Consider the following 18,747-nt stretch of genomic DNA (forward strand, 5'->3'; position numbering starts at 1 on the left):
AACATGGTTTGTATCCATTATCCTAGCTACTTAGACAAGACAGAATAATTGCCTAAGCCCAGGACTTTGAGGCCAGCCTGGACAGCAACAACGAGACCTTGTCTGAAGAGAACATTGAAGTACAGGATACCAGCTAGACAGAATCACAGATACACGATGTGTAGTTGCACAGTACCGGTGTGCCTCATACCGTACGTGGCCACACTTATTTATGCAGGAAAGTACTCATGGTTTATCTGGAGCTCCATCCTAACTAGGTGTTGGGATTTACTTTGCCGGGCCTTCACACTCAAGACTGCACTTGCTCCCTTCCTCCTCACCTCATCTTCTACCTGGGTTGCTCTCCTAGTAGACCCAACGAATAGGAAGAATGTCTTTCTTGAAGGATTAGCCTAGTAGCTTAGAGCATGGGTGCCCCAACTTAGTGCCAGGGCTTGATACCTGAATATAGCCAAGAAGGCACAGGTTGTTTAGCCAGACGGACAAACAAATGGAAAGAAACAGAACTTCTATTTAAGTGCCAGAGGCGCCAAGAGATCAGATCGTAGGGGCCTTTCAGTTTTCTCTCCGGTATCTTAGATACTTGGGACCCAGAGTTGATACCTCTGCCACCTGTGGGTTTGCCTGCAATGCTCACTTCTCTAGGCTCCCGGTTGCTCCTATAGAGGCACTTGGCACTCATGGAACCAGATACAATGTTATATCATACTGTTAATTTTCTTCAGAACATTTAATCTGCTAGCACCTTCTTCCTTTAAGCCTTCTTCGATTCTAGTCTGGGTCAGAGTCCTTTTTGGTACCTAAGATACCCAGAGCAGACCCCCTTCCATTTCTTTTTTTTTTTTTTTTTTAATATTTATTTATTTGTTATGTATACAATATTCTGGCTGTGTGTGTGACTGCAGGTCAGAAGAGGGCACCAGAGCTCATTACAGATGGTTGTGAGCCACCATGTGGTTGCCAGGAATTGAACTCAGGACCTTTGGAAGAGCAGGCAAAGCTCTTAACCACTGAGCCATCTCCCCAGCCCCCCCCCCTTCCATTTCTTTCCATCAGTCTCTCCTATCCTTTTGTTTTGAGAAAGAGTTTTTCTGTTTAACCATCCTGGAACTCACTCTCTAGACCAGGCTGGCCTCAAACTCAGAGATCTGCTTGCCTCTGGTGTGCACCACCACCATCCGGCAGTCCCATCTATTCTTGTGTATCTCCCGTGAAAACGTGAGCAGGACAGTGTCCTCATTGCTTGGCCCTGCATCTGTACCCAAATGTTCTGGGTTTAACAGGTGCTGCCTGACTCCAGACACTTCTGTTTGATCCCGTCCCCGGTCCTGCCCACCCAGCCTGCTCTTTATTGGACTGCTTAGGCCTCAGGGATCTGGGCAGAAGTCCTAGGGTTATGCGCTCCAGATCTAAGTAAGCTCTGCCCGAGCCCAGGCAGCAGCTGGTTCAAATCTGCTGCTTCTGCCTCACTTGCTTAGGTATACAACATTGCACATGATGCCCTCAGCATCTCCTTACCTCTCAGCCCATTGGTTGCTTGTATTGTTGGCTTGAGAGATTGGTCTGCCCAGTGGTCTCGAAGATAGCAGGACTTGCGACCTGTTTGATTCCTGAAACCCATGTAAAGGTGGAAGGAGAAAACCAGCTCCACAAAGCTGTCCTCTGACCTCCACATGTATGCTGTGGCATAGGCATGCTTTCCCACCACCCACACATACATATATACACAGTGAAATATTTAAGGGAGGGCCGGCGAGGTGGCTCATTGGTTAGAGCACTGACTGCTCTTCCTGAGTTCAATTCCAAGCAACCACACAGTGGCTCACAACCATCTGTAATAGGATCTGATGCCCTCTTCTGGCCTGCAGGGTTACATGCAGAGGGAGCACTCGTACTTTAAAAAAAAAGGACATTAAAAAACATTTAAAGAAAACTGCAGGGGGCTGGAGAGGCGATGGTTCAGTGGTTAACAACACTGGCTGCTCTTCAGAAGACCCGGGTTCCATTCCCAGCACCTACATGGCAGCTCACAACTGTCTGTAACCCCAGTTCCAGGGGATCTGACACCTTCACACCAATGCATGTTAAATAAATTTAAAGAGAGAGAGAGAGAGAGAAAACTGCAGGGGCTGGAGAGGTGGCTCAGAGGTTACGAGCACTGACTGCTCTTCCAGAAGTCCTGAGTTCAATTCCAATCAACCACATGGTGGCTCACAGCCATCTATAATGAGATCTGGTGCCCTCTTCTGGCATGCAAGCATACATGGAAGGAATGTTGTATACATAATAAATAAATAAATCTTTAAAAAAGAAAGAAAGAGGGCTGGAGAGATGGCTCAGTGGTTAAGAGCATTGCCTGCTCTTCTAGAGGTCCTGAGTTCAATTCCCAGCAACCACATGGTGACTCACAACCATCTGTAATGAGGTCTGGTGCCCTCTTCCTGACTGAATATTGTATACATAATAAATATTAAAAAAAAATAGAAAGGATGAAGTTTTAAAAAAAAAAAAAAGAAAGAAAACTGCACTGATTGCCCATTCAACAGTCTCCACCCCAGCCTAGGAGAACCTCAGGCTGGATTAAGGTAGTGAAGAACACAAATCGATGGGGTATGTTCTGTCAGGGTAAGATGGTTTGAAACCCTCCACCTGGTGGAGTATTTTTGGATATCCTGGCTATTGTATGAGGGTAGAGGAGAGAGACACCAGTATTTGAATAACCCCAGCTGTTGCAGGTCTTAATGTGAGACAACTGGGCACAGTCCATTCTGAGAGGGAGGGCATCTTTAGAATCCCTGTGTGAGCTCCTTCCCAAATATTCCTGCAGGTAACACTAAAGACATCTCAAGGACAGTTATAGTGATATTCATGTTTTAGTAAATAAAGCTTGCCTAAAGATCAAAAGATAAAACTAAGACACTAGAGGCCAGGCAGTGATGTCACACACCTTAATCCCAGGATTTGGGAGACAGAGGCAGATGGATCTCTGAGTTCAAAGCCACCCTGGGCTACTCAAGATCAATTCAGAAACAGATCCAGGTGGTGGTGACTCACCTTTAATCTCAGTTTTAGGGAATCACATACTTTTAATCCCAGCACTAGAGAGGAATATAAAATGGGACAGGCTCAGGGCTCAGTCTGCAGTCACCCAGCCTTGGTAGAGGAGAGACTTCTCTGGTGGCTTGGCTGTTTTGCTTTTTTTTTTTTTTTTTTTTTTTTTTAAATATTTATTTATTTATTATGTATACAATATTCTGTCTGTGTGTATGCCTGAAGGCCAGAAGAGGGCGCCAGACCTCTTTACAGATGGTTGTGAGCCACCATGTGGTTGCTGGGAATTGAACTCAGGACCTTTGGAAGAGCAGGCAATGCTCTAAACCACTGAGCCATCTCTCCAGCCCTGTTTTGCTTTTTCTAATCTTCAGCTAAAACCCCAATATCTGTCTCTGGGTTTCTATTATTCGTGCTACAGACAGTGATCAGAGTTAGTCCAGAGGGCACTTTACCAACGGGCACCAAAGCAGTAAGCAGTGTCAACCCTGAGTGTCTCCATGTTTCTTCCTTCAACCCACAGTGCCAGCTTGGTTCATGGTATAGGGGAAGTCTTTGGGGGTGGGTCGGTGTATGTGGGCAGCAGGGAACCACAGACTCGGGGGAGGCTGCTTATGTTCTTGTGAATAGCCCTTTTCCCTATGATTAGTGGCTCAGCCTGGGAAACCTCAGATGGCTCAGCCAAGCTGCTGCTGAGCACAGCTGGCCTCTGCCACACACTGCGTTCATGTGGCCTGTGGCTGCTGCCTTTCATGCTGGTGTGGAGCGTAGTTGTTGGGACATATCTAAAAGCCAAAGTCCAGCCTCAGCCCTGGACCGCTCCTTTCCCAATGGGACTGGCACTCCAGAGCAGGGCCCTCGGGGCTTGGTAGCTTTTTGCTGGAAAGCAAGGAGCTTCACTGTGCTCCTGGCCCACCCCTCATAGATTGTCTCTCTGCAGGTACCTGAAGGAGTTCCGCACAGAGCAGTGTCCGCTCTTCGTGCAACACAAATGCACACAGCACCGGCCCTACACCTGCTTCCACTGGCACTTCGTGAACCAGCGGCGCCGCCGCTCCATCCGCCGTCGGGACGGCACCTTTAACTATAGTCCAGATGTCTACTGCACCAAGTACGACGAGGCCACAGGCCTCTGCCCAGAGGGTGACGAGTGAGTGCCCTGCCAGCTCTCCTTCTGGATCAGATGCCCTCAGAATAAGTGTGGTACATGCCAGGCAGCTAACCTACAAAATAGGTCAAAGTTGGGCTCACCCTTGCCCTGAGTTAAAGGGACAGCAATAAATGGGAATGGCTTTCGTTTCTTTTGCCTATTGCATGAAAACAAAAAATTAGCCTTTCTTCCACTAAATCCCATAAGACTACATTTGAACCAAGATGATGCCCTGGGTTTGTTTCTGGTCCACCATGTCTTATCCCTACCTGCTGTGCTGTTCTACACAGTCCGCACTGCTGTGGCATCTTAGAAAAAGAGCCTCTCTAGTGTCCCTGTTTGCTGATCGTTGTTGTTTGAGACAGGGTCTCATAATGAAACCCTGGGTGGCCTGGAACTCACTCTGTAGACCAGGCTCTCAAATTCACAGAGACCAACTGCCTCTGCCTCCCAGGGGCTGGGTTTAAAGGCGTGTGCCATACCAGGCAGTGGTGGCACACTCCTTTAATCCCAGCACTTGGGAGGCAGAGACAGGTAGATCTGTATGAGTTCAAGGCCAGCCTGGTCTGCAGAGCAAGTTCCAAGACAGGCCCCAAAGCTATATTGAAACCCTGTCTCAAAACCAAAAAAAAAAAAAAAAAAAAGAGGCATGTGCCACGACAGCCAGCTTATTTGCTAACTTTAAATGTCTGTTGAGAAATTGAGTCTATCACTGGTAGCAAGTGAGGTGGCAAAGCCCGAGACATTACTCAGGGGGACCATCGATGGCCTTGTTGCTATTGTTTAACCTCAGAAAAGTGCTGGGAAGCGTTTCTGGGTTCTGTACTACAGCATTCTGAGCTATTCCTACAGTAGCTGACCTTTTTCACAGAGGTCAAGACTGGCTGATCTCCTCCTCACAAGCCTATTAAAGCTTGTAGGGCACGTGTGCAAGTTTCGAGGGGTTGATTTTTGGAAGCCCCTGAGTTGGGTAGCATTATCCAAACATCTGTTCATCCAGAAGTGTGTCCCCTGAAGCAGCTATAGGCAGCTGCCTGGGGTACCAAACCCTTCAGATCCCAGCATTTGAGCGCAGAGCCATCTTGGCCACAGACTTCATCATTGTCTTCCCCAGTCTTCCTTCACTGCACTCTCTGGATCGTGGTGGCGGCCCTTCAGCAGTGGCCTCGGGAAGCCGAGGTGACTGATTTCCCCTGCTGTGTTCCAGGTGCCCATTCCTGCACAGGACCACAGGGGACACCGAGCGCAGGTACCACCTTCGTTACTATAAAACTGGAATCTGCATCCATGAAACAGACTCAAAAGGCAACTGCACCAAAAATGGCCTGCACTGTGCTTTTGCCCACGGCCCACATGACCTCCGCTCCCCTGTTTATGATATCAGGTAGGCCGATGCTGGGCCGAGGGGAGGGGCAGGCAAGGAGATGAGCCACTGTTGCTGCTGACTTTGAGACAAGAGATTGATGACGCTGTTTCCCATTCTCTCAGGGAGCTCCAAGCCATGGAGGCCTTACAGAATGGCCAGACTACAGTAGAGGGCAGCATAGAAGGCCAGTCAGCTGGGGCTGCAAGTCATGCCATGATAGAAAAAATCCTCAGTGAGGAACCTCGGTGGCAAGGTATAGGCAGCCTCAGGTGGCGATTGCACTCCCCTCTCCATAGCTACCCAGTGACTTGGCTTGAAATCACCACTTCTGTTAGGAGAAATCTAGCCCTTTCATCCCATCTGGAAACTTTAAGTATTTATGTGTGTAAGTGTTTGTCTAACTGTATCTCTGTGCACTGTGTGCATGCTTTGTGGATGGTTGTGACCCGACGCACTGAATGGAACCCAGTCCTACAAGAACAAGTGCTCTCAACCACTGAGCCATTTCTTTAGCTCACCTCACCCCTTCATCCCACGTTAAACTTATATTCAAAAGGCACTATAAGGGAGTTTCCAGACAGACGGAATTCCCAAGATTCTCTTGGGCTTTCACATATACACCCTCATCCATGCTTTTTCCCTCCTGTTGCCTACCTGGCCTATAAAGACGTGGCCCGTTCATGTCTTGCATGAGAACCCCAGCTCAGGGACCCTTCTTCCCAGTAGCTGTTCCCTGCGCTCTATTCTGCTGTTGTTGGGGGGCTCTGACTCCATTCCCTGACCCCTGCCCTCTGCCCTCTGGCCTTCTGTGCAGAGACTGCTTATGTCCTGGGGAACTATAAGACAGAGCCATGCAAGAAGCCTCCACGACTGTGTCGCCAGGGCTATGCCTGTCCCTACTACCACAACAGCAAGGACCGGCGGCGGAGTCCCCGGAAGCACAAATACAGGTTCTTTGGCCCCAAGAGGCTGCCATGGGAGGGGAAGAGGCGAGGAAGGGTTTGTGACCGACACCACTGCCTCCATGGTTCTCAGGGCAGTGGGAGGGCAAGCCCTGGGGGTTACAGGGCCCAGTTAAAAAGGAGGGGGCTGTGGAAGAGACAGTGGTGGGAGCCCTGACCGGTTCTTGCATGAGGCCCATCCATTTCTGAGTCTTTAGAGTGTGCGCCCGTGTGGGACATGTGTGTGGCTGTGGCCTGACTCTTTGGGCTATCAGAGGTTCAGTGCCTGGCTGAAGGGTGTAAAACTGTATCTTCCTTGGTGATGTGGCCAGGGCCAGAGGAACAGCCTGGCCCTAGTGAGACCCTTCCTGTGTAGCTGGTCTTCCCCATTTCTACAGCTGGACTTGTGAGACAGGGAGACCAGAGAGGGCCCTGTACAAGGCCCCGGGCGGCATTGTGCGCGTCCAGTCTCGTCCTCTCTTGCCCCTGTCTGATCCCTTCTCATTGGACCAGGTCATCTCCATGCCCAAACGTCAAACACGGGGACGAGTGGGGAGACCCTGGCAAGTGTGAGAATGGGGACGCCTGCCAGTATTGCCACACCCGCACAGAGCAGCAGTTCCACCCAGAGGTAGGCTGTGGGGAGGGGCAGGGTGACTTACCATCTCCACTTTGGAGCACTAGGAGATGGGCGAGAATGGGGGCTATTCCAGGAGAGGGATTTGTGGGTAGTGTCTCAGCGTGTAGCCGCTTTGGTTCTGAGCCTGTCCTCCCTCTGCTTCCAGTTCGATTCCTAGCCCACCCAGCCGAGAAGGCATGGATAGGACCTAATAGTCTGGCCGTTCCGGACTTTACACTACTTGTGGTACTTACACCTTGTGGAGCATGGCAGATCAGAGCCCAAGGGACAGGGACAGCAGCCTCCCTGGTGTACTTCTCCCTCCACAGTGGGGTCTGTGGAAGCCAGGGCACAGCGACTCAAAGACAGCCTTATGTGGCTGTAGACATCACAGGCAGCAGTTAAACCCAGTAGAGATCACAAGTCCAGGTTCCCTGAGGGGTGTTTTGAAGATGACTCTGTGCTTTTTGGGATCTTGGCTCAGTATAAGGAGGCATATTCATAGGTGTCACCCCAGTTCCCTTGTGATGGCTGGTGGGACCTTTGACTCCAGGAGGAGGGTGTTGATTGATGGTGTAGGCTGCCCTGAGAGTTGAGCAGGTTGATCAGGAGAAGCTTGGTGGGCGGTGCGTGCCTGCCACCTCAGCACGAGACAGTGAGGCAGGAGAGTTAGGAGCCGAAGGCAAGCATAGGCTGTCTATCAATATCCTGTCCCTAGAAAAAGACGCTGGTAAAGACATAGGGAACTGCCGCATGCCTTTAATCCCAGCACTTGGGAGGCAGAGGCAGGCGGATCTCTGTGAGTTCGAGACCAGCCTGGTCTACAAGAGCTAGTTCCAGGACAGGCTCCAAAAACCACAGCGAAACCCTGTCTCGAAAAAACCAAAAAAAAAAAAAAAAAAAAAAAAAAAGACATAGGGAACTAGGAAGGGAGAGAGTGGAGAGGAATTCCAGGCTAGCCCTGCCTCAATGAAAGTGTCTAACTGTGGTTGAACTTGTCCTGTTTCTGCCCTGCCCCCTCCAGATCTACAAATCCACTAAATGCAATGACATGCAGCAGTCGGGTAGCTGTCCCCGAGGACCTTTCTGCGCCTTTGCCCACATAGAACGTATGTACGACATTTGCATGGTCGGGCAGTTCCCTGTCTTGCTGTTCTCCCCTAACCTCTGCTGAGGCTCAGGCCTGGGGGCATCCCCACTGGAAGTTACAGTCACCTAGCCACTCTGGAACTGACCTTGACGCCCTGGAATAGCCTCCAGGAGCCTGAGATAGACTCAGAGATCCATGCCCTGGTGGGCATTGAGTCCCAGGCAACACTGAGGCACCAAATGTTAAAAGCAACTTGACTGATCCCAGCCAGCTACCCTGTGTCACCCATGAGCATGAAGCTCTTCCTTGCTGAGCCCTGCTTGGTTCACTGGAGCAGAGCCCTCTGTCAGAGTATAAGGTAGCTTCCATAGGTCACTAAATTTTTGGGTAACATGCTAAAGAGAGAGAGATGGATAGGTTAGATTAATTTCAATGTTTTTACTAGGTCCAGTGTAAAATGATAGCATAACTGGGTGTGGTGGTGCACACCTTTAATACCAAGGCCAACGCGGTCTACAATAGTGAGTTCCAGGGGTATGTACAAAAACCCTGCCTCAAAATAAATACATAAAATAGTTTATAAGTAACTAACTTAAGAGGTATCAAGCTGTTTACCGTGTTTGTGCCAAGTCTTAGAGAACCTCTAATCATTGTAACCTCTGCGTCCGTTTCAGGTTAAGTCGGCTCATTAAGTGCTCAGTAGCGTCAGGTGGCTTGTGCTGCAGCGTGAATCAGCCCCACGCTGTGTTCCCGTGGGGGCTGGGTTGTTGCCTGTCTCCCTGCAGATCAGGGCTCTGCTTCCCCTCACTCTTTCTAGGCTCAGCTCTGTCTCAGAGATGAGAGAATAAACAGAGAACTCCAGGAGGGACATGGAGGGCACAGGGAGCTGGAGCTGTACGCACTGGGACCGCCCAGTTGCCACAGAGAGGGGATTAATAGTTTGGGCTATTCAAAATGGGGTTGGAATGAGCTCTTCTGCCTCCTATCTCTGTTATCTTAGGAGACTTGGCTGACCTTTCTGAACCTCCGTTTCCTTTTCTGTGTAGTGAAGCCCATCATGTGACTTCAGTAACTTTCAGTTAACTGTAGAAGGTGCGGTGGAAACAGTAACTTAATACATGTATGGCCTCCTTTAGAAGATATGCAGGTATAATTTACAGAGACAGACCTCACTTCGCGCCTGCTAACCCCACCCTCTCTTGCAGCACCTCCCTTAAATGATGACATGCAGCCTTCCTCAGCTGTATCCAGCCCCACCCAGCCGGGTCCTGTTTTGTACATGCCGTCTGCTGCTGGAGACTCGGTCCCTGTGAGCCCCTCCAGCCCGCATGCCCCTGACCTCAGCGCCGTACGTGCCTGTCTTGGGGAGTGGGTGGGCACCTTGCCTGCCCAGGAGCAAGCTCCTGCCTCTTCTCTGCCCCAGGAGCTTGAGGCCCTGGTATTTGTTCTGGGGCTGAGGGCAGGGAGGTGGAGATGCATCTTTAGAGCCAGTAGTGGTCAGCCTGGGCAGGGCTGGGATACGCCTGTCACTACTGAGTGTCAAATCCCTTATGAGGCTTAGGGGTCCCTGAGTGCTTATTGTTGCTCATTGACCACAGCCCTTTGAAGCAGGACTAGAGGGTGGCCATTCCCCTGTCCACACTGTACCCATTGCCCACCGCCCACCTGTCCCCTTCTGCAGCTCCTCTGTAGGAACAGTGGCTTGGGAAGCCCATCTCACCTCTGCAGCTCCCCACCAGGCCCTAGCAGGAAGACTTCAAACCTGGAGGGCCTGGTCTTCCCTGGGGAGCCCAGCCTTGCCCCTGGCAGCTGTAAGAAAGCTCCTGGCTTCGGGAGGGAGGACCAGACGGGGGCAGAGCACCTGAAGAGCCTCAAGTGCCAGGTAAAGGGGCAGCAGAGGACACTGAGATTGGCTTTCTGCATGGGGCAGAGCAGCTTAAAGGTGAGGCCTGGCTCACTGGGGGGAAGGACACTAAGAGCTAGAACCGAATCCATTTTGAGCGTCTTCAGGATTGGGCAGAGAGTGGTATCACCCCTCTTCACTGCTGAGGAGGCTGCACAGACCCCTCGCACCCCGGAGCTGTTTCTCGTGTTTCCTTTATAAACCTGTATTCACTCTGCAAAAGGCCGCACAGCTTCCCCAGAGCCATTGAGTCAGTCAGTAGGTAAAAGATGTCCCCTTTCTCTCCCAAACTGTGATGTCTAATGAAATGACAGGGTCTGGGGGACCAGAAGAGAGGACTTCCTAATAGCAGGAGACAAACCTGGGTTTGTCCAGAGGTTAGTCACCTAGGAGGACAGAAGCCTGCTTGTTCAGGGTAGGAGAGGACGGGGAGAGGATATAGAAGTGGAGAGAGAAACCTGGGAAGAGGAAGAGGGTTGTGTGTGGCAGGTGACAGCTGCTGTCACTCCTTGCCCTTCCCTGTATCTGCAGCCTCAGTGGACCTAGCAGGGCCAGGTGGACACTAGGTTTGGATCTGCCCAGTACCACAATCACTTTCTGCTCCGTCATTTTTCTCTCTTAGGCTAAACTGAAACCCCATTCGCTAGAGCCCAGGACTCAAGAACAGCCTCTGCTTCAACCTAAACAGGTACAGAGCTCATGGCTCCCGTTTCTGCTCCTGGTATCACTGGATAGGACAGGCCCAGAGCCCAAGCAGGTTTCACCACGTAGGATACCAATTCCTCCACAAACTAAGGAAGGACTCAGGCGGGCCCAGCCCCAAGTCCAGAGAGGGTGGGGGTCAAGCCCCGGGCTCATCTCCTAGACTTATTACCATTCACCAGGAATGATTAGGGAACATCCCAGTGTCAGCCCTGCAAGGGTAAGTAGCTAATGGCTTCCGTGTTTTACTGTCCACTTTCTGCCACTCAGCAAGGTGGGCCTGGGACTGCCAGCCAGGCCTGTAAGGTGCTGGCTGCTCTAGTCCACCTGCCTTGTGCTAGCTCTGCCACAGCTTCTGAAGGCAAGTGCCCCATTGCCTCTCCTCACTCTCGTTGCAGGACGTGCTGGGCATCCTCCCTGTGGGCAGCCCCCTGACCTCAAGCATCTCTTCCAGTATTACCTCCAGCTTGGCAGCCACTCCCCCCAGCCCTGCAGGCACCAGCAGCGCCCCTGGCATGAATGCAAATGCTCTGCCCTTCTATCCCACCAGCGACACGGTAGAGTCGGTCATAGGTAACTAGGCAGGGTTTGTTTGCAAGCCTAGGCCTGAATCTGGAGTCAGAGACACAAGGTGTCTGAAGTGAGACCTGGATGGGCACCGCAGACTTTAGACACGGGGAGAGTCAGCATAGACACTCTGGGTCCTCTGAGTTCAACATGGAGGCCAAGACTAGGCTATGGAACCTTTCATGAAAGTCACTCCACGCAGCCCTAGGTGGTTCACTAGGCCTCCTTGGGAAGTGTCTTGCACATCTGTCCTCAGGTGCAGCGTGAGTACTTAGCATGGGTAAGGTGCTGGGTTTGATCCTCAGCAGCAAGAGGAAGAAGTCAGGCCCCTTTCCATCGTTACTTATGTTGCCCGCTTTGTGCCAGGCCCCATGCCAGGCCCTGGGGAATCAGGTGGTAGTGTGCTGCTCCTGCCTTCTAGGAGAGAAACTGTACCTCCTGCTAGGCCAGTTCAGCAGGGAGGCACCAGCGTTTGTCAGGCACCTCAAAGGCCCAGAGCTGCTGACCCCCAGTAACTCAGGGTGAAACACCAGGAGGCTACACCACACACCTCTGTCAGTTGAAGCTGCAACCTTGAAGTCAATCATTTTTTCTTCTTGAGATGAAATCTTGCTATACATAGCCCAGGCTGGTCTCGAACTCTTAGTCCTCCTGCCTCAGCTTTCTGAAGGCAGGGATTACTGACATGCCACACCACAACACACTGGATTGGGCCTTGATTCCTCTTGGAGTATGAAAGAAGGCTTCATAAAGTGCTGAGTAGAAGCCGGGCGATGGTGGCGCACGCCTTTAATCCCAGCACTCGGATTAATCCCAGCAGGCGGATCTCTGTGCGTTCAAGACCAGCCTGGTCTACAGAGCTAGTTCCAGGACAGGCTCCAAAACCACAGAGAAACCCTGTCTCGAAAAACCAAAAAAAAAAAAAAAAAGTGCTGAGTAGAGAAACAGCAAAGGCAGTAAATGAGGTGCTCAGGATCAGGAAGCCTGGAGCCAAGGGCATGTTTCTTGGGAGCCCACTCTCCATTCTCTATCCCTAGAGTCTGCCTTGGATGACCTGGACCTAAATGAGTTTGGAGTAGCAGCCCTGGAGAAGACTTTTGATAGCAGCACAGTACCCCACCCCAGCAGCAGCACCATCGGTACTGGGCAGGGGTGGACCAGGAAGGCCTGGGGGGCTTGGGACTTCACCTGTACCCACATGGTTTGCCTGGTCCTCACGCAGTCCACCCTTTGGGTCTCTTACAGGTGGCAGTCTGGTGCAGAGTTCTGCACCTGTGAACATCCCCGGCTCCTTAAGCAGCTCAGCCTCCTTCCACTCTGCTTCTCCGTCCCCTCCCGTCAGCCTCTCCTCACATTTCCTGCAACAACCCCAGAGCCACTTGAGTCAGTCAGAAAATACATTTTTGGGGACCTCAGCATCACATGGATCTTTAGGTAAGAAAGGGACTGGATAAGAACCTCGTGCCTTGTAGCAAATTCCCTTGTCTGCTTCCTGTGACACTTCAGCCCAGCTGTAGGGGAGAGCTAGGGCTTAAACCTAGACATGTTCTCTGATACCTACACAGTTGGACAAGTGGTCGGAAGCCACGCTGCTGCCTTAGCTTCCTGTGCTGCGGAATGTGTGTAGTGGTTGTGAAGAGGAAGGGATGTGCCCAGGCATCTAAGGTGAAGGCCTGGTCTTCAGTGCAGTTTTGCCTGATCATACTAGTGTGGCTTAGTGAGCTCAGGCCTAGCATGACCCAGACTCTGGGTCTGATCCCCAGGACCACACACAACTATTGTATCCATTCTCCCAGACCTAGCAGCTGGTCACATCATCAAAGATCACCAAAGAGCAAAGGGAACAGTTAGACAGGCCCACCCAGTCTCAAGTGTTACCCTCCTGTCAGGGAGCGGCATCAGGGACCCATATCTAGCCCAGGCTGCTCTTTGCCCCGCCCAGCCTTAGAACAGAGGGGTTCAGTAGTGAGGCTTGCAGTAGGGAACCTACAGGCTGGGCCACCACACCCAAGCACCTTGGCTCCTGGGAGGCTGTGGGAGAGTTCCCTGAGGTATTTGGTACATAAACAGCATTCAACAGAGGCCCCTGCCTCTCATCAACAGCTCCCTGGCCCTCACCCTCACTCCTCAGCTATTCAGAGAGCTCCTAGGATGCTGGACCTCCAGTCAGAGAGAGGACTTAGAGCCTCTGGAGTTCTGCTCAATGTAGGAACTTCCTCCCTTCCGCCAGGATTTTAGAGCACCTCCTCAGTTTGGAGGTGGCTTCTGTGCTGAGGTTGAATCCAGTTAAATGCTGATGCTGTCTTTCTGACTCCCATACTCTGGAGATACCTCACCTGAGCTCTACCTACTAGCTCTACATGTCCCCTGCGGGTGACCCTCTTGCACTGCTACATAGATACAAGTGCCACCTAACAGCCTCTGTCAGTAGCGCTGGAAACAGAAGTACACTGGCTCCCAGTCAGGGGATCTAATGTACAGGGTGCTCTCTGTGTAGAACCAGCTCCGCTACCAGAGTGAATAACACCTGCGCGGGGAGGGCAGAGGTGTGGGTAAACAGAGCCTGGTGCCAGACCAGTTTGTCTCTCCTGGTAGGATAGGTCCAGACAGTGCACACTGCAAATCTGTCATAGGACAGAGTGCGCTCTCTCTCTCTCTCTCGCTCTCGCTCTCTTTCTCTTGGCTTTTTGAGACAGGGTTTTTCTATGTAGCTCTGTACCCTGGCTGTCCTGGAACTCAGAGATCCACCTGCTCTGCCTCCCAATTGCTGGAATTAAAGGCATGTGCCAACAACGCCTGGCGCTCTCCTTTAAAAACAAGGTTTTATTATATAATCCAGGCTAGCCTCAAACTCAGAAATCAGCCATGAAGTATGCACCATCACACCTGGTCCAATGTCTTCTTTCTTTTCCCCCATGTGCTGGTATTGCTCAGAGGGGGAAAATTTCTGAAACCTGGATCATTTAGTGGGAAAGGGAGCAGAACCGAAGTCACTGGAATCGTGTGGGGGTAGAAGGAAGCCAGAACAGTGTACAGTGTCAGCAGGCAGCTGAGTGGGGTGGGGGGGCAGGCAGCCTGTAGACGGCAGGCTTATTCCAGGCTCTCCTGCTCTCCTGTCCCCTTAGTGGTTCTTGCTAGCACATTCTTTGTCCTGCCTGCAAAAAAAGAAGTCCCAAGCTTCCCTGGCCCCTCCTGCTCCAGCCTGCTCATCACGGTGCTGGCTGGTGGCTCTGGCCTATCTGGTCTTGTCAGTCAGGACCCTGCTCCACCTCGGGAGCTAGGCAAGAGCTGCACAGCTAAGATGCCTTCACAGACTACCCTCCACACAGCCCTAATAAGCCCCTGAGATTCTCGTGTACTGGCAGACAGCACTGAAGTTTAGACCTGACCTAACCAGCGATCCCTTCACGTGCTCTTCTTACACACTCACCCGGTGTTCAGCCCAGGAGGGGCTGGCCAGGGCCTGGGCCTAAGCCCTCCACAGCTGATGTTCCTCCCCTCCCTGGGGCAGGTCTGAACGGGATGAACAGCAGCATCTGGGAGCATTTTGCCTCTGGAAGCTTCTCCCCAGGCACTTCCCCTGCCTTCCTATCAGGGCCAGGGGCTGCTGAGCTGGCCCGGCTTCGGCAAGAGCTAGATGAAGCTAACGGCACCATCAAGCAGTGGGAGGAGTCCTGGAAGCAGGCCAAGCAGGTACTGGGCCCCACGCCCACCTGCAGTACCCAGTGCCTGGTGGCATCAAGCCCAAGCCCATCCTACACAGCAGGCATTCGGGTGGGGGAAGCAGGGGCCTAAAGAACAGAATAAAAATGTGTTTGCCCTCCCCCACACTGGTCTTGCCAGTCGGAATGTTACAGTGGCTGGCACCACAGGCCTGGGACTCCATATGGGAATTGTTTTTAGAGTGGCCCCAGGACCTCCTGCCTGTCTCTGCTTCTAGATTCTGAGCTAGGCCATCTGTCCAGCTGCTACCAGCTAGCTGCCTGTGGGGTGCAGACTAGGATGTGAGCCCTGTCTTGTGTCCCTGTCATTCTGAGCCCGTCCCCTTCCCTGCATACAAAGGGAAGGTCTGCTGAGGTCCTGAAACCTTTCTTCTCTGCAGGCCGCGGCAGCCTTCTCTCTGCCCCCTCCCCAGACAGCAGGCCCAGCTTCCTAGCAGGCCCCATGGCCAGAGTGGCCCACACTGGCTCCTGGAGATGCTCTCTGGGAGGGGGAGGGCAGGGGACCAAGGAGAGGGGGCCCTCGTGATCAGACACTGCATATTGGGCCCGCAGGCTTGTGATGCCTGGAAGAAGGAAGCAGAGGAGGCCGGTGAGCGAGCCAGTGCAGCTGGAGCAGAGTGTGAGCTGGCCCGCGAGCAGCGAGATGCACTGGAGCTGCGGGTGAAGAAGCTGCAGGAGGAGCTGGAGAGGCTACACACTGGGCCAGAAGCCCAGGCCCTGCCGGCTGCCCCCGACCTGGAGGCGCTCTCGCTCTCCACCCTTTACTCCCTCCAGAAGCAGCTACGGGTCCACCTGGAACAAGTGGATAAGGTCAGCAGCCCTAAGGGTTTAGGAGTGTGGGGTGGGACCTTCCTGAAAGCCCGGTGCTAGGCTGATAATGATGGAAGTCTTTTGGAAGATGAGAGAATGCCCTCATGGAGAGCAAGGAAGTAGTGGCAGGGGACAGTGTCCCCTCCCTGTACCATTAACCTAGGCTTAGTCATGTGCCTTGCCCACAGTGCGTTCTCTGCTTGTCCATACTCCAGAGTGGTCAGGCCACAGGTGCCTGCTGGTCCCTAGGGGTAGCTTGCCTACTGGAAGCAGAAGGTTTTTAAGAGTTTTTCAGTAGTCAGTCCCTTGGCATGCCCTCTGAGTCTCACTGGTCTTTCTTGGGTGCCTAGGGTAAGATCACAGGTGACAAGAGGTATTAACCTCTGTGCCAACAAAAGCCCTGACTGATGGGAGCTACCTTCAGCTGTCCTTGCACCTGGCCGTCAGAGCTGGGATAGCAGGTGGAGCTGGGAGCTGAGCTGCTCTCACCTGCCCGTAGGATCCTCCTCCTGAGGATGTGAACAGAGTCAAGAGAGCTGCTTGCTCAACTCGGGGCCAAGCAGGTGACAAGAGACCTCTCCATTCTCGCCTTCCCTGCAGGCCGTGTTCCACATGCAGTCGGTGAAATGCCTTAAGTGTCAGGAGCAGACCCGGGCAGTGCTGCCGTGCCAACATGCTGTGCTGTGTGAGCTCTGTGCTGAGGGCAGCGAGTGCCCCGTCTGCCAGCCTAGCCGGGCCCATGCCCTCCAGTCGTGACCCTGCAGACCTGGCTCAGCTGGGCCCAGACCTTTTCTCCTAGGACTTTTTAAAGTATATATATGTATGTATGTATGTATGTACGTATGTATGTATATGTATATGATTATGTACATGTATGCATTTCTGTGTGCGGGTGTGTGGTGCCAGCTTGTGCACAGTGTCTGTGTGTATCTGGACATAGATAAAGACACACACTTTAAAACAGACTTACCAAGCACTTTTTAAAGAAAGACTATTTTGCAGTCCCCTCCTATCCATTCCCCATCCTTCCTGCTCAAAGACCCCTCTTTTCCCACTGGCCTTTTGGCAGTGAATATGTTTTTGTCTCTTTTTTTATGTAAGAACTAACTATTTTTAACTTCTTCCTGGGGCCAGAGCAGGGAAGGATGGGAAGCTGGGAGGGCAGGCTCAATTCACCCTGCATTCCAGGCCAGGGTCTGTCACAGTGTGGACTCAAGTCCCCAGCTCCCAGCTGTGAGGGCTCAGGGGAGGCCTGAGACTTTTAAGCCAGCCTAGCTCCTGGTTTTACCAAATATGTCTTTAACCCCGGGGACAGCCACGGAGCTGGCAGGCCAAAGCTGCAGGCTAGTCCCACTCCCATACCTGGGCCCTTGAAGTTCCTCAAGGGTCAAGGCCTAGCTCTGTCTGTCCCTCAGGATCTTCAAGCCTGGTCTTCTCCTTGATCATCTGCGATCTCCAGGACAGCCTCTTTGGCCCCACAGTCACCTGACAGATTGGCACTGCCCTTACCTGTCCCTGCCTCCCTCTGGCACATGGCTGTAGGGCCGGTGGCTCCCTCCCTCTGGCAGCTAGCAGGGCGATTGTTGGGAGGATTGCAGTCTGAGGACCTCCTGGGAGGCGTTGTATGCATTCCTTGGTGCTCTTTGAGTGCGGCTGACGTACTGCCGTTGTGGGCAGACGCCTGTGTGCATGTGTGTGCGTGCCTGTCCAATGTATATTGTGTTTAGCTTCAATTTTAAAAATTGTTCTGTACAGAGATGCAGTGGAATGGGAAAGCAGAGTGGGCAGAGGGAGGCAACCCTGCTCCCAGCACTGGGTGTCCAGTGGGCTAGAGAGGGCTAAGAACATCTGCCCCAGCCCAGGCCCCTCCCTTGGGCTCAGCACGAAAGGGCTTTCAAAGAATTAAGTGAAAACTTTCTCCTTTTTTACAAAAATGCAAAAATCAACAAACTTGGAAATAAACCATGAACTTGCAGTGCCGTGTTTGTGGGGAATGGGTCAGCAGAGGATGCCGTCCAGACTTCCCATGGAGACAGCTGAAGGGGCCTAGAGTCTGTCTAGTGTCCAGTCCCTGAGCCCATCCTTGTGGAGACTGTCAGCCTTAGCCCGACCTCCCAGACTGTGTGCCTCCTGTCCAGGGTTCTATGGTGCACTATTGATGGTCTCCGAAAAGTGACGGACAGGAAGGAGGAATGTGTCACCAAGGTCCCCTGCCTCCCCCTCCCTCGCACCGAAGAAGTACCCTGCCTTAGATAAACCCTTTTACTCTGTTCCCCACACCCAAGCCAGGTGTTCTGCCTGACCTCAGCTAGGCTACCTCCCATTTGTGTGCAGACTGAGTTTATCAGGGTCAAGTTTGATGACCCCCCAGGCCTGAAGCTCTGACTGCCAGAGTTCAGGAGACCCTCCACACACACCCTGCTGTCCAGAGCAGGAGACCCTCCACACACACCCTGCGTCCAGAGCAGCTACTCAACCTCATGGTCCCCCAACACCAGATCCCTGTCCTGAACAGCGATCACAATAACTGCTAGGTAAAGTGTGTTCAGTCATGGCCGAGATAAGGCCTGCAAGGTGGCTCAGCGGTAAAGGCTCACCGTACCCAAGTCTGACCGCCTGAGATCGATCCTGGAACCCACGGTAGGAGACCCAGCCCCTGATACACACTGCTCCAGGGCTGACCTCTGCTTCGTGGCCACAGGGGCTCCAGGAGCCAGGTGGGGCATGCACTGTATTCTGAGGAGGAGGCAGGCCTGACAAACCTGGGCCCACTGCGAGCCAACTATAGACTCTCCGAGGGCAGTGGGTAATGTGTTATTTTTATTT

General features: G+C 52.5%; 1 protein-coding gene across 2 annotated transcripts in view; it reads left to right on the forward strand.

Annotated features, from left to right (window-relative positions):
- Unk (unk zinc finger) overlaps positions 1 to 17,879 on the forward strand; it is a 31,838-nt gene extending 13,959 nt beyond the window's left edge. The window contains exons 2-16 of one of the 2 annotated variants that reach the window (XM_057774841.1): positions 3,992 to 4,201; positions 5,409 to 5,585; positions 5,690 to 5,820; positions 6,382 to 6,517; positions 7,022 to 7,139; positions 8,152 to 8,236; positions 9,423 to 9,565; positions 9,899 to 10,099; positions 10,743 to 10,808; positions 11,221 to 11,395; positions 12,427 to 12,528; positions 12,635 to 12,823; positions 14,901 to 15,082; positions 15,664 to 15,921; positions 16,522 to 17,879. In XM_057774841.1, the coding sequence (XP_057630824.1) occupies positions 3,992 to 4,201; positions 5,409 to 5,585; positions 5,690 to 5,820; positions 6,382 to 6,517; positions 7,022 to 7,139; positions 8,152 to 8,236; positions 9,423 to 9,565; positions 9,899 to 10,099; positions 10,743 to 10,808; positions 11,221 to 11,395; positions 12,427 to 12,528; positions 12,635 to 12,823; positions 14,901 to 15,082; positions 15,664 to 15,921; positions 16,522 to 16,677 (2,329 nt within the window). In that variant the 3' untranslated portion in view covers positions 16,678 to 17,879. The remainder of the gene's footprint in view (positions 1 to 3,991; positions 4,202 to 5,408; positions 5,586 to 5,689; positions 5,821 to 6,381; positions 6,518 to 7,021; positions 7,140 to 8,151; positions 8,237 to 9,422; positions 9,566 to 9,898; positions 10,100 to 10,742; positions 10,809 to 11,220; positions 11,396 to 12,426; positions 12,529 to 12,634; positions 12,824 to 14,900; positions 15,083 to 15,663; positions 15,922 to 16,521) is intronic. The other variant, XM_057774840.1, reaches the window with a different exon arrangement.
- The last annotated feature ends 868 nt before the right edge of the window (positions 17,880 to 18,747 follow it).

This window comes from Chionomys nivalis, chromosome 7 (genome assembly GCF_950005125.1).
Source record: "Chionomys nivalis chromosome 7, mChiNiv1.1, whole genome shotgun sequence".
Lineage (NCBI taxonomy): Eukaryota > Metazoa > Chordata > Mammalia > Rodentia > Cricetidae > Chionomys > Chionomys nivalis.